The sequence below is a fragment of the Hyla sarda genome, chromosome 2 (assembly GCF_029499605.1).
Source record: "Hyla sarda isolate aHylSar1 chromosome 2, aHylSar1.hap1, whole genome shotgun sequence".
Lineage (NCBI taxonomy): Eukaryota > Metazoa > Chordata > Amphibia > Anura > Hylidae > Hyla > Hyla sarda.
Genome location: NC_079190.1, coordinates 22571342 through 22585048, shown reverse-complemented (window position 1 = coordinate 22585048; position 13707 = coordinate 22571342). Strand labels below are relative to the sequence as shown.

The window sequence follows — 13707 nt, the reverse complement described above, 5'->3', positions numbered from 1 at the left end:
TTTTCCCCACAGATATTTCCATAAAACAAAACAATAAATAAATAAATTAATTAATAAATAAATAAATCAAAATATAAATGCATATTTTCAACCACTTTTCAACTGTTCAATTTAAATCAACCCAATACTATGTTTACAACGTATTCATGAAAATAACTAAAGAGCACCTTTATAAAATACTGTACATAATAAGTGCATAAAAAAAACGGGTGGTGTGAGATTAGAAAGAAGGCGCCATTGCCTGTTTAGAGGTCGTATGTGGTATTGCAGCTCAGCCCTGATTTCTTAAATGCTGCAATACCTGTCACAGCCTATGGATAAGAGTGGAGCTTTTTTTTTTCTTGTTGGGGGGAGGGGCAAATCCTTTTTTCCTAATCTCGTATAACCCCCTAATAGATTAGCAATGCTTAAAGGGGTACTCTGGAATGGGAAAAAAAACAAAAAAAAATTTATATCAACTGGTGCCAGAAAGTTCTACAGATTTGTAAATTACTTCTATTTATAGATCTTAAAGGGGTTATCCAGAAAAAAACTTTTTTTTATATATATATCAACTGGCTCCAGAAATGTAAAATTTGTAAATGACTTCTATTAAAAAATCTTAATCCTTTCAGTACTTATGAGCTTCTGAAGTTAAGGTTGTTCTTTTCTAAGTGCTCTCTGATGACACGTGTCTCAGGAACCACCCAGTTTAGAAGAGGTTTGCTATGGGGATTTGCTTCTAAACTGGGCGGTTCCTGAGACACGTGTCATTAGAGAGCACTTAGACAAAAAAGAACAACCTTAACTTCAGAAGCTCATAAGTACTGAAAGGATTAAGATTTTTTAATAGAAGTAATTTACAAATCTGTTTAACTTTCTGGAGCCAGTTGATATATATCAAAACGTTTTTTCCTGAATAACACCTTTAATCCTTCCAGTACTTATCAGCTGCTGTGCTTTCCAGAGGAAGTTGTGTAGTTCTTTCCAGTCTGACCACAGTGCTCTCTGCTGACACCTCTGTCCATGTAAAGAAGTGTGTGAAGCAGGAGCAAACTTCCGAAGCAAACCTCTCCTGCTCTGGACAGTTCCTGACATGGACAGAGGTGTCAGCAGAGAGCACTGTGGTCAGACTGAAAAGAACTACACAACTTCCTCTGGAGTATACAGCAGCTGCTAAGTATTGGGATGATTAAGATTTTTAAATAGAAGTAAATTACAAATCTGTAAATCTTTCTGTCACCAATTGATGTAAAAACATTTTTTCACCCCTACGGAGTACCCCTTTAAGAAACCTTAAAGAGAATCTGTCACGGGAGTACGCCTACCCATGATTGCAATCTTATGGTGTTATATATGCAAACTAGTCAGCCCTATATATCACGTTTAAGGTGCCAATAAATCTGTCTACAGACATGGTACCTGTCATAGGTCTGATTTTTGTATATATATAGTGTCAAGAAGAACAGAGATTGTGTCTCCATGACTTTGTCGCGAGCGTCCCCTATGACAGATCCTCTAATAACAAAAATAATCTGTATTAAACATAATGTAACCTGTATATTATTGTGAGAATGTGTGATATTTTTTGGTTGCCCAATATTTCTATGCATTAATATATGTAGCACCATTGCGACGTGCCGGCAACTATCCTCGGTAATCTATCATATATGCATTATCTGTATATACAACCTACCACCTTAAAGGACAATTCCACCTTAATAACGGATGATAAATGTCGTCTGTATTTTAGATTTCTAACCACGGGGGTGGTTCTCCCCAAGATCTAAAAATATGAAGATCACTATGTACAAAATGTTTAGGGCACCCAGACCGGTGGTCACTTAGAAACACAAATAGGAAATCAAAAACATAAAAAAATATTTTGAATTCAAAATAATTTCTAAACATGGTGGAATTGTCCTTTTCCTTAGATTTATTGCACCCAATGCATTTTGCACCAATGTGATCTGAAGTGCTTAGAAATAAATATTGTATTTTTTATTTTATATATATATATATATATATATATATTTTTTTTTATTTTATTATTATTATTTATATTATTATTATTATTTTTTTAGTATCGACTATACATAAAAGTTCATCAGTGCTGCGGATACCGGATTTTAATGAAGCAATAAACAAATATGAAACAAATAGAGAAGGATTAACAACTAGGGGGAACATAAAGAGAGAGGGTAAAGACAACGCTTGTTTCCTTTCACATTTCTATATGTATATATTTATGTATTATCTACATATATACAAGAAAAAAGGTGCAGTCAGTCGAAACAGGGACAAAACAAAACAGCAAAAGACAGAAACATAAGAAAAGCCATACAATGACATAATAAAAAACAATGTAATGGTCTACACTACCGTAACTGAGGGGAAATTAAAACAGAAGAAATTGTGTCCGACTATTGTTGAATGTAAAATTATTCTGAGCAAAAATATATAAATATAAAAAAACAAAACAAAAAATGTATTAAAAAATTTCAATTTTGAACGTAATTCTTGTTCTTTTAAATCTAATTTATAACATCTTGTATTTGTTTATTTTACACCATTGGAATTAGATTTTTTACATCATACCCTTGATATAAATACATTATAACCAATTTTTAACAATCCGCTTACAGTTCAAAAAGAAACATTAAAATTGATAAGAATTTTTGAATGATTAGACTGCTATTTGCTTTAGAAGCTTTATTTCTTAGTTGCAGAACTTAAAAAATTAACATTTATATATTTTTTTTATTTCATCATTACACTGGATTTGGCACTACTAGTGGTGAAATGTGGTATGGCCTGTAAGTAAAAATAACTGTCAATTTCAAACCCATTTCATGAAAAAAAAAAAGGTTTTATTTTAGTAAAATAAAAAAATCCCTACATAATTTATGTGAATTCTAGAGGAAGTTTTGAGAAATTTAAATTTTCCATCAAAAAGTAGGAATCATAGTTCAAAAATAGACGTTAAAATAGATGAGAATTTTAAAATGATAAAACCCTTATTTTCTTTAAAAGCTTTATTTCTTAGTTGCAGAATTTTAAGAATGTATTTATTTTTATTTGTTCTTTTTTTTTTATTTCATCGTTACACTGGATTTGGCACTACTAGTGGTGAAAGGTGGTATTGCATGGGTATTCACATGGGTTAAATTTTAGGTGCGGGTTAGGAGAATCTAAAATATGTTAGGGTGGGGGTTAAAAATATTTTAGAGATGAGAAAATATTTCAAAAGACCCAAGGGTAAAAATAATACAATAAATAATGCATATATTAAAATTGCTGAAGTATTAAATAAATAAATAAATAATTCAATAAATCAGTGTTTCCCATCCAGGAGGCCTCCAGATGTTGCAAAACTACAACTCCCAGCATGCCTGGACAGCCTTTGGCTGTCCAGAAATTGCAGGAGTCGTAGTTTTGCAACACCTGGAGGCACCCTGGTTGGGAAACACTGCAATAAAGAATGCATATATTAAAATTGATGAAATAATAAATAGATAAATGAGTAAATAAATAACTAAATAAATACTAAATAAAATTAAATATATATATCGCTTGGTCAGAGTTTTATGTTAAAGGGGTACTCCGGTGGAAAAAATGTTTTTTTCAAATGAACTGGTGCCAGAAAGTTAAATAGATTTGTAAATGACTTCTATTAAAAAATCTTAACCCTTCCAGTACTTATCAGCTGCTGTATGCTCCAGAGGAAGTTGTGTAGTTCTTTCCAGTCTGACCACAGTGCTCTTTGCTGCCACCTCTGTCCATGTCAGGAACTGTCCGGAGCAGGCGAGTTTTGCAATGGGGATTTGCTCCTACTCTGGACATTTTTTGACACAGACAGAGGTGTCAGCAGAGAGCACTGTGCCCGCCACGCCCATACAATTCAAGTCTACGTGAGGGAGCGTGACGACCGCCACACCGCTCCCATAGACTTACATTGTGGGGGCGTGGTGTGACATCACTAGGGGTGTGGTCAACCCCCGCAGCGCTCACACAGCGTTCTGAACTAAATTTTCCGAACGATGGCCAGTAGAGTACCCCGTATGAAGTATGAAGCAACTTTCCAAACATTCTTGATTAAAAATTTTCCAGCGTTTAGTGAAGCGTTTACTTACGTGTCTCTGTAGTTACAAACATTATATAGTCTGATCCTAAAAAACATAGCTGTTTTCTTTGAACAACAGCGCCACGCCTGTTCATGGGTTGTGTCTAGTACTGCAGATCAGCTACTTCAAAGTGAACCGTGCGAGCTGCAATACATCACATGACCAGTAAAGTAACGTGGCGCTGTTTTGGATGAAAGGAATCATGTCATTTTTATTATTTTTTCTTTTATAATTCTATTTAACCACTTTAATATTTATGAGCCAAAAAAATAAATCTCTTTTAATTATGTTATTGCAATGATGGCGCTACACAATTAGGAAAATGCTAAGCCTAGGGTAGATAATGGATTTTTTTCCCATAAATTTGCCTTAACAATTTCTATTTTTTTTTTTTTTAAGTAAAGATAAAAAAAAATCATAAAAGAAAACATGTCCCACACTCAACTCATCTACTTTTTCAGCCACTGTAAAAAGGGGTGACTTTAAGCTCCTGAGCCTTAATGCAAAATTAGGACCCCCCCCCACCTTATCTTCTTATGTGACAGAGATGCATTTGTGACCCATCCGCACCCCCTCTAGCATTATCCTTATTTGTATCCCTTGACTAAAAAACCTATAGTAGTAAATATGTATTTGATTATGAAAATTTTCAATGGGCAATTGTAACTTAATATTTATTCAGCTTTTATACTGTTTATATATCAAAAAAATGTATCTTAAAATTTTGCCCACCTTAACTACTATTGTATACAGCATTCAAATTTTCATATCACTAATATATGTGAAAGAGTCCTCCAGAAAAAGGTCAAAATTCAAAAAATGGAAAAAAAAATCTAAAAAGAAAAAAAAATTCTAAAATAAAAATAATAGAAAAAAACTTTTTTTTTTTTTTAAATTGTTGAAATATTCCTTTGACCACCATAGAACAGGGGTTATTTTTAAGAAGGGTAGAAAAGACAGGAACACTTAAGAGAATCAAAAATTGCAGTAAACAAAGTCCAACACTGAACACAACGATGACAACAAATATTTGTGATATATGTTATATAAAACATGCTATCCTGCTTTTATTACATTTTAGGGTGCATTTGATGATCCGAATCTTCAGCCATTCATTTTTTTTTTTTCTCAAAATTTTTGTCCCAATTATTATTTTTTTTGTCTAGAAATTATATTTATGAGTGAGAAGAAGCTTAAGATGCTGAATTAAAAAATTTCTACTAGAATGATCGACACATCAAGCCTAGCGAGTGGAATGTATTGTCCATGCCAGGAGCGTATGATGGAGGTCTGGAGGTGCAGATGTGAATGATCTTGGGCATCAGGCTTCTTTTTGTATAAGTAATTCCATAAGTGATCAAGGAATAAGCATCTACTTCCTGTCCATGCACCGGTGGTCCCAACAACAACGTAACAGTCATTGGTTGTTTTTCGAAGATCCAGAATTCTGTCCAAAGCCTTTTTTGATCTACATTCATCAAATATTCACAGACCTCAAGAAGATTATTTACATCAAAACTTAAGAAAAAAATATATATATTGTCAGAAGAAGGGAATTCTTCTAAGTTCTTGTGTGGATTTAATACCAGTTGCTAAGTTATACCTTCTCCTTTGAAGGAATCCAGATGAAGGGTCCAGATTGATCCTCAATTACCAATTTGCACGAGTTATATATATCATCCAAAGTGTCACCTTGAACAATTGCTGCAAAAATTTTTGAAAAACAAACAAAAAAACATTTGGAGACAATGTTATTTGAGGACAATAATGTTTTATGTATGTAACAATTTAAAGGGGGGGGGGGGGGGTGGTATTCACTCAAAAACTAAAATGATCCATATGTTAGTAAATAGGAAGATAGAACAACAGCCAAAGTTTGGAGATTATGGTCAATTCCCTTAAAGAGATAATAGCATTTTTCTATTCAGTGCCGGTGGCCATTTTTGTAGGTAACAACAGGAAGTGCAGCCATATTGGTTGTTACTTTAGAATTGGAAATGGATGACCATCTCCCACTGGGCACCATGTCCTATCAAGAGTAATGGGACAGTTCTAGCTCTGGTTTCTAATTTAAAGGAGTAGTGCAGTGAAAAATAACTTATCCCCTATCCAGTAGATCGCAGGGGGTTCTGATCCCCGCAGGTAGCCACGGCCAACACGCCCCCTCCATGTATCTCTATGGGATACATGGAGGGGGTTGTCAGCTTCCGCTTCATGCGGGGGGATGGCATGCCCCCTTCCAGCAGACTGCGGGGGCCCCGTTTAGGAGATCTATAACTTATACCCTAGCCTTTGGATAGGGAATAAGTTATCTTTCACTACACTACTCCTTTAAAAGTGGAAACGTCAGCACTTCCTCCAAAATGGCTGCCAAAATAAAACAGAAAAACTGGATATTATCATTAGTCTAAGGCTAAGTTCACACAGCCGTTGGTTCCCGTCCCGATATTCACCCGTTCAAGTAAAATAACGGAACATGAAAAAAACGGGTTACCAACGGGTGCAAACGGATTGCAAACTGGTCTAGTGACCCGTTTTTTTTTAACAGTTGAAAACTCCTATATTATATCCGTTTGCACCCGTTTTAATCCATTAATCCATTAATTCCTGGTTCATGCCACCTCTTCTGAGCATGCTCAGAAGAGAATAGAGGTGAAAAACGGATTGAAATTAACGGGAACAAACGGGTACATTAAAGGGTAACCTGTTTGTAACCCGTTTCCCATAGACTTCAATGTAAAATTTAAAAGACCCGTTTTTCACCCGTTCTTTTTGACGGGCAAAAAAATTGTGCATGGAACGTCTTCTGGCCGTCAAAAATAACGGGTTAGAAACATAACGGGTGCAAACGGGTGTTAAAGGACTGTAAAAAAATCCTATTGAAATCAATGGGATCCGTTTACAGCCCTTTACAACCCGTTTGCAAAATTAGCAAACGGGTTGCATAATGGGCATTTTTTTGATGGGAGCAGGCGGCCGTGTGAACGAGCCCTAACATTAGAGAAATAAAGTAAGAGCACCGCAAAATGTCACCTAGTGCACCATATACTCGTGCGGACAACAAGCAATCATTCCCTTTCAAGCCCTCCCACCCCCACACATACCCCAATAAAAATATCAGTTGCATGTTGTCACCCCTAGGAGTATCTTGACTTGAACAAGAGCAGCACAGAAATAAGACCTCCCCCCACCCCCAGCAGTGACTACAGACAGCCGACCAAAAAAAGACAACAAATTTGACAAAATTTTTTGTTAAAATAAAAGAAGTCACCTGTAAAAAACTCTCCAAATTCCTGTTCTAATTTCAGTGCTCGATCATAGGTTTTCCTGGCTTGTTCTTCCGTCAGACGCTTACTGATTTCCCTGTATAAAAAATAAAAAAATATTTCATATTAAAATTAATGACCTGGCCAATTTAAATTTTTGCATTTTTGCTAATTTTTCTTAATTTTCACATTAACAGAGTCACAGGATGTTTTTTTTTAGGGCTTTTTAAAGACAAATTTCATTTTGCCAAAACATATTCAATTGTTCTGGAATTATTTCTGGAATGAAATTGAAAAAAAAAAAATGTAATTTTGTTAATTTGGGGTTTTTTGTTTTTACACAATGTACCTTACAGTAATACTGACATGATATATTTATTCTATTGGTCAGTAAGATTACAGTGTTTCCCTATTTATATGTCTTTAGTTTTACTTTACTACTGTTGACATTTTTTTTTTATAGGTGTTAGAACTGTGTGATTTTGAGAATATATACTTTTTTCTTGGTTTTCAATTTTTATCTACAGGGTTGTATGAGGGCTCAATTTTTGCACTATGATCTTCAGTACAGTGGTCCCTCAACATACGATGGTAATCCGTTCCAAATGGACCATCGTTTGTTGAAACCATCGCATGTTGTGGGATCCGTGCAATGTAAAGTATAGGACAGTGGTCTACAACCTGCGGACCTCCAGATGTTGCAAAACTACAACACCCAGCCGTTGGCTGTCCGGGCATGCTGGGAATTGTAGTTTTGCAACATCTGGAGGTCTGCTGGTTGAAGACCACTGGTATTGGATGTAATACTCACCTGTCCCCGCCACTCCGGACCGTCACCACTGCCCTGGATGTCGCCTTCCATCGCTGTCGCCGCGTCCCCAGGGTGTCCCCGACGCTCCGGCAAGGCCTCTGCTTCCCCGGCATCCTCGCTTTCCGTCGCCGCCATCACGTCGCTACGCACGCCGCTCCTATTGGATGACGGGACGGCATGCGCAGCAATGTGATGACGACGAAGGAGAGCGCCGATGATGCAGGGGATCCCGGAGAGGATGCGCCGGAGCCCCGAGGACAGGTAAGTGATCGTCAGTGGAACACACAGGGCACCGTAAGCGGCTATCTGGTGGCAGCTGAAGCAGTCTGCGCTGCCGGATAGCCGAATATGCGATGGCCCCGACATACAAAAGCATCGTATGTTTATATTGCCTTCTGAGAGGCCATCGTATGTTGAAATGATCGTATGTCGGGGCCATCGTAGGTCGGGGGGTCACTGTATTTATCAGTGCGATTTGGAGAAGGTGGGACTTTTTGATCTTTTTATTCATTCTTTTCTGATACATTGTGTGACCAAAAAATCTTTAAATCTGGCGCTTAGATCAGACTTTTGTGTACGAAGTGATGCCAACACTTTTTATTTTTTCTTATGTTTCCATTTTTTTTTACCAGTAGAATTACCTAGACCTCTAGCTGCCATAGTTACCAATAGGCACCCTAGGATGCATTGCGAGGGTGCTGATTTGGCACTGGACAAGAATGGCTTTTGTCACTTCAAATGACAAATTGAATGTGGAATTTAAATGGTCAAATAACCATCAGCATCATTGCTATTATGGTGTATGAAAATGGGTTTTCAAAAGTGGATGACCATTTTAATAATTGACTGTAAGCTGGTTTTACACGTAGAATAAATGAGGTCACACCCATGAGTAAGCTAAGCCCCACCCTAGAGGTAATACACAACCATTAAAGGGGTACTCCGGTGAAAAACTTTTTTTTTTTTTTTAAATCAACTGGTGCCAGAAAGTTAAACAGATTTGTAAATTACTTCTATTAAAAAAATCTTAATCCTTCCTGTACTTATTAGCTGCTGAATACTACAGTGGAAATTCTTTTCCGTGTGAAACACAGAGCTCTCTGCTGAATCACGAGCACAGTGCTCTCTGCTGACATCTCTGTCCATTTTTAGGAACTGTCAAGAGTAAAAGGAAATCCCCATAGCAAACATATGCTGTTCTGGACAGTTCATAAAATGGACAGAGATGTCAGCAGAGAGCACTGTGCTCATGATGTCAGCAGAGAGCTCTGTGTTCCAAAAAGAAAAGAATTTCCGCTGTAGTATTCAGCAGCTAAAAAGTACAGGAAGGATTAAGATTTTTTAATAGAAGTAATTTACAAATTTGTTTAACTTTCTGGCACCAGTTGATTTAAAATAAAAAAATAAAAAGTTTTTCACCGGAGTACCCCTTCAAAAAATTCCCAAGCTTCACCCCAGATTGGCTATAGCAATGTACTTACATTAAAGACTCCGCAGATTTGGGTTTTATGAAAATCGCTATAGGATGAAGTTGTGCTACTTGTAGTCGCTTGATAGCATTTCCCGATACGTCTAGAATACAGTGCTTTCCCTGCAAGGAAAAAAATATAATATATAATACAATATAATAATATAAGACTAAGCATGAAACAACATATACACTGCTCAAAAAAATAAAGGGAACACTTAAACAACACAATGTAACCCCAGGTCAATGACACTTCTGTGAAATCCCACTGTCCACTCAGGAAGAACACTGATTGACAATCAATTTCACATGCTGTTGTGCAAATGGAACAGACAACAGGTGAAAATTATAGGCAATTAGCAAGACACCCCCAAAAAAGGGGTGGTTCTGCAGGTGGTGACCACAGACCACTTCTCAGTTCCTATGTTTTCTGGCTGATGTTTTGATCACTTTTGAATGCTGGCAGTGCTCTCACTCTAGTGGTAGCATGAGACAGAGTCTACAACCCACACAAGTGGCTCAGGTAGTGCAGCTCATCCAGGATGGCACATCAATGAGAGCTGTGGCAAGAAGGTTTGCTGTGTCTGTCAGCGTAGTGTCCAGAGCATGGAGGCGCTACCAGGAGACAGGCCAGTACATCAGGAGATGTGGAGGATGCCGTAGGAGGGCAACAACCCAGCAGCAGGACCGCTACCTCAGCCTTTGTGTAAGGAGGAGAAGGAGGAGCACTGCCAGAGCCCTGCAAAATTACCTTCAGCAGGCCACAAATGTGCATGTGTCCACTCAAACGGTCAGAAACAGACTTCATGAGGGTGGTATGAGGCCCGACGTCCACAGGTGGGGGTTGTGCTTACAGCAAAACACTGTGCAGGACGTTTGGCATTTGCCAGAGAACATCAAGATTGACAAATTCGCCACTAGCGCCCTGTGCTCTTCACAGATGAAAGCAGGTTCACACTGAGCACATGTGACAGACATGACAGAGTCTGTAGACGCCGTGGAGAACGTTCTGCTGCCTGCAACATCCTGGAGGGGGCGTGGCATGACGTCACGAGGGGGCATGGCGTGACATCACGTCTCCAGTCCAGGAAACACAAAGGTTTCCTAGACTGGAGCAGCAGTCCCGCATAGAATACGGGTGCTGCACGGAGATCTTGGGGGGTCCCAGTGGCGCCCCCGCGATCACACATAAGATGTCTATGGCCGGAATACCCCCTTAAGGACACAGCCTGTTTTGGCAGGCACTGACAATCACAACGATGTCCACCATTAACTGATTAGATAGCATGATCAATGCCGATCACCAGCGATCATGTGCAATGAAGCAAGCTCAGCTCCTGCTTGCATTCCCGGTGTCGTCTAGGGGGTCAATGACATTTTGGGTCAATTACATAAACAAAATGACTTACTCTTTCTGCCACAAACTTGACAGATTGTACACTAGTTCCATATAAATTGTCATTGTATTGCCCGGCCTCTATGAATTTGTGCTCTTGAATATCCTTTTCCATCTGCTCCCGAGATACGACGAAGTGGTAATCTCTTCCGTCCACCTCATAGTCTCTCTTTGGTCTTGTTGTATCTATATGGGGGAAAGAATCGGAGAGACTTAAAATAATAACACAACAAAAATTCCCCCTACTTCACACACATTAGACTAAACCCCACCCAACACACAATCTCTATATCAAATATATACAGTGGTCCCTCAAGTTACAATATTAATTGGTTCCAGGATGACCATTGTATGTTGAAACCACCGTACATTGAGAACAGAACTCTATGGTAATTGGTTCTGAAGCCACAAAAATGTCATCCAAAAATAGGAAAAGGTGAGGATTAAAGATAAATAAGTAGATATCTAATATAGAAAAAGCAAATTCTTACATATAAAAGTAAGAAAGATCTGCTGGGAGCTGTAAATCCCTGTCTATTTCAGTGTTTCCCAACCAGGGTGCCTCCAGCTGTTGCAAAACTACAACTCCCAGCATGCCCGGACAGCCAAAGGCTGTCCGGGCATGCTGGGAGTTGTAGTTTTGGGACAGCTGGAGGCAACCTCTTTGGGAAACACTGGTCTATGTAGAGTACAGAAGCTTCTTCAGGGTCCTGTACAGTACACACAGTGTCCTAAAAAAGTAACATGGAGTCTCCCTCACCTGGTGTCCAAAGGAGAAGCTAACCCTGGCACAGGTAAAGAGTACAGAACATGTAATACCTCCCTGTACTGTAGGGGGCGCTACCAGACACCAGTCAGTGCATACACTCAGTAATACAGCTAAAGAGTACAGAATATGTAATACCTCCCTGTACTGTAGGGGGCGCTACCAGACGTCAGTCAGTGCATACACTTCAGTAATACAGGTAAAGAGTAGTACAGAACATGTAATACCTACCTGTACTGTAGGGGGCGCTACCAGACACCAGTCAGTGCATACACTTCAGTAATACAGGTAAAGAGTAGTACAGAACATGTAATACCTCCCTGTACTGTAGGGGGCACTACCAGACACCAGTCAGTGCATACACTTCAGTAATACAGGTAAAGAGTAGTACAGAACATGTAATACCTCCCTGTACTGTATGGGGTGCTACCAGACACCAGTCAGTGCATACACTTCAGTAATACAGGTAAAGAGTAGTACAGAACATGTAATACCTCCCTGTACTGTAGGGGGTGCTACCAGACACCAGTCAGTGCATGCACTTCAGTAATACAGGTAAAGAGTAGTACAGAACATGTAATACCTCCCTGTACTGTAGGGGGCGCTACCAGACATCAGTCAGTGCATACACTTCAGTAATAGAGGTAAAGAGTACAGAACATGTAATACCTCCCTGTACTGTAGGGGACGCTACCAGACATCAGTCAGTGCATACACTTCAGTAATACAGGTAAAGAGTATACAGAACATGTAATACCTCCCTGTACTGTAGGGGGCTCTACCAGACACCAGTCAGTGCATACACTTCAGTAATACAGGTAAAGAGTAGTACAGAACATGTACTACCTCCCTGTACTGTAGGGGGCGCTACCAGACACCAGTCAGTGCATGCACTTCAGTAATACAGGTAAAGATTATACAGAACATGTAATACCTCCCTGTACTGTAGGGGGCACTACCAGACACCAGTCAGTGCATGCACTTCAGTAATATAGGTAAAAAGTACAGAACGTGTAATACCTCCCTGTACTGTAGGGGGCGCTACCAGACACCAGTCAGTGCATGCACTTCAGTAATACAGGTAAAGAGTATACAGAACATGTAATACCTCCCTGTACTGTAGGGGTGCTACTTGACACTAGTCAGTGCATACACTTCAGTAATATAGGTAAAGAGTAGTACAGAACATGTAATACCTCCCTGTACTGTAGGGGGTGCTACTTGACACTAGTCAGTGCATGCACTTTAGGAATACAGGGGTTTTACTAGTGAAATATCCATTCTGATTGGTCGGTTCTTCCAGCTATTGACACGTTTTGCAGATTCCATAGCATTGTATGTTGAGTCTGGTTTCAAGTTACAATGGTCCAGAAAAGACCATTGTATGTTGAAACTATTGTATGTTGAGGCCATTGTAAGTTGAGGGATCACTGCATATATATCAGTATATTTTCATAACACATTATACTTACGAGGAACACATGAGCCAAACTTATCAGGGAACTCAGATATCAAGTCGTCATTAACCCGGTCTTTCATGGGACCAAGAATAATGACCGGCCTGGTGTAGTTGACTGCAGAGAGATGACATCACTTTATTAATTATTTTTTTCATATGCACCAAATTCTAGGTCAGTATGAAGACATGTCTGGATGTTTTTCTACCAAAGACCTCAAAGAACGTATTCAGTTTTATATTTTTAGTGCCCAAAACTGTAAAAACCACAAAGCAATTGTTACTCCCCGCAATTCCCTGTGCAAGCTCCGGCCGGCACCCCGGAGGACACGTGACCACTGCAGCCAATGAGATGTCCCGCACACTTGGCATCAGGGATGTGCACAGAAATTTTGGGGGGGCACGGACTGAACTAAAAAAGGGCACTTCTTATAATTATTT

At 38.9% G+C, this 13707-nt stretch overlaps 1 protein-coding gene across 16 annotated transcripts in view; it reads right to left on the bottom strand.

Moving 5' to 3' along the window:
• Nucleotides 1-2083: 2083 nt before the first annotated feature.
• The window catches only part of DLG2 (discs large MAGUK scaffold protein 2), a 1357480-nt gene continuing 1345856 nt past the window's right edge, over nucleotides 2084-13707 (bottom strand). For 4 of the 16 annotated variants that reach the window (XM_056561371.1, XM_056561370.1, XM_056561372.1 and 1 more), the window contains 5 exons: nucleotides 13283-13384; nucleotides 11058-11230; nucleotides 9662-9771; nucleotides 7375-7466; nucleotides 3421-5807 (listed from right to left, as the gene is read on the bottom strand). In XM_056561371.1, coding sequence (XP_056417346.1) covers nucleotides 5701-5807; nucleotides 7375-7466; nucleotides 9662-9771; nucleotides 11058-11230; nucleotides 13283-13384 — 584 coding nt within the window. In that variant the 3' untranslated portion in view covers nucleotides 3421-5700. Of the gene's footprint in view, nucleotides 5808-7374; nucleotides 7467-9661; nucleotides 9772-11057; nucleotides 11231-13282; nucleotides 13385-13707 lie in introns of all 16 variants that reach the window. The other 12 variants (XM_056561364.1, XM_056561368.1, XM_056561369.1 and 9 more) reach the window with 10 other exon arrangements.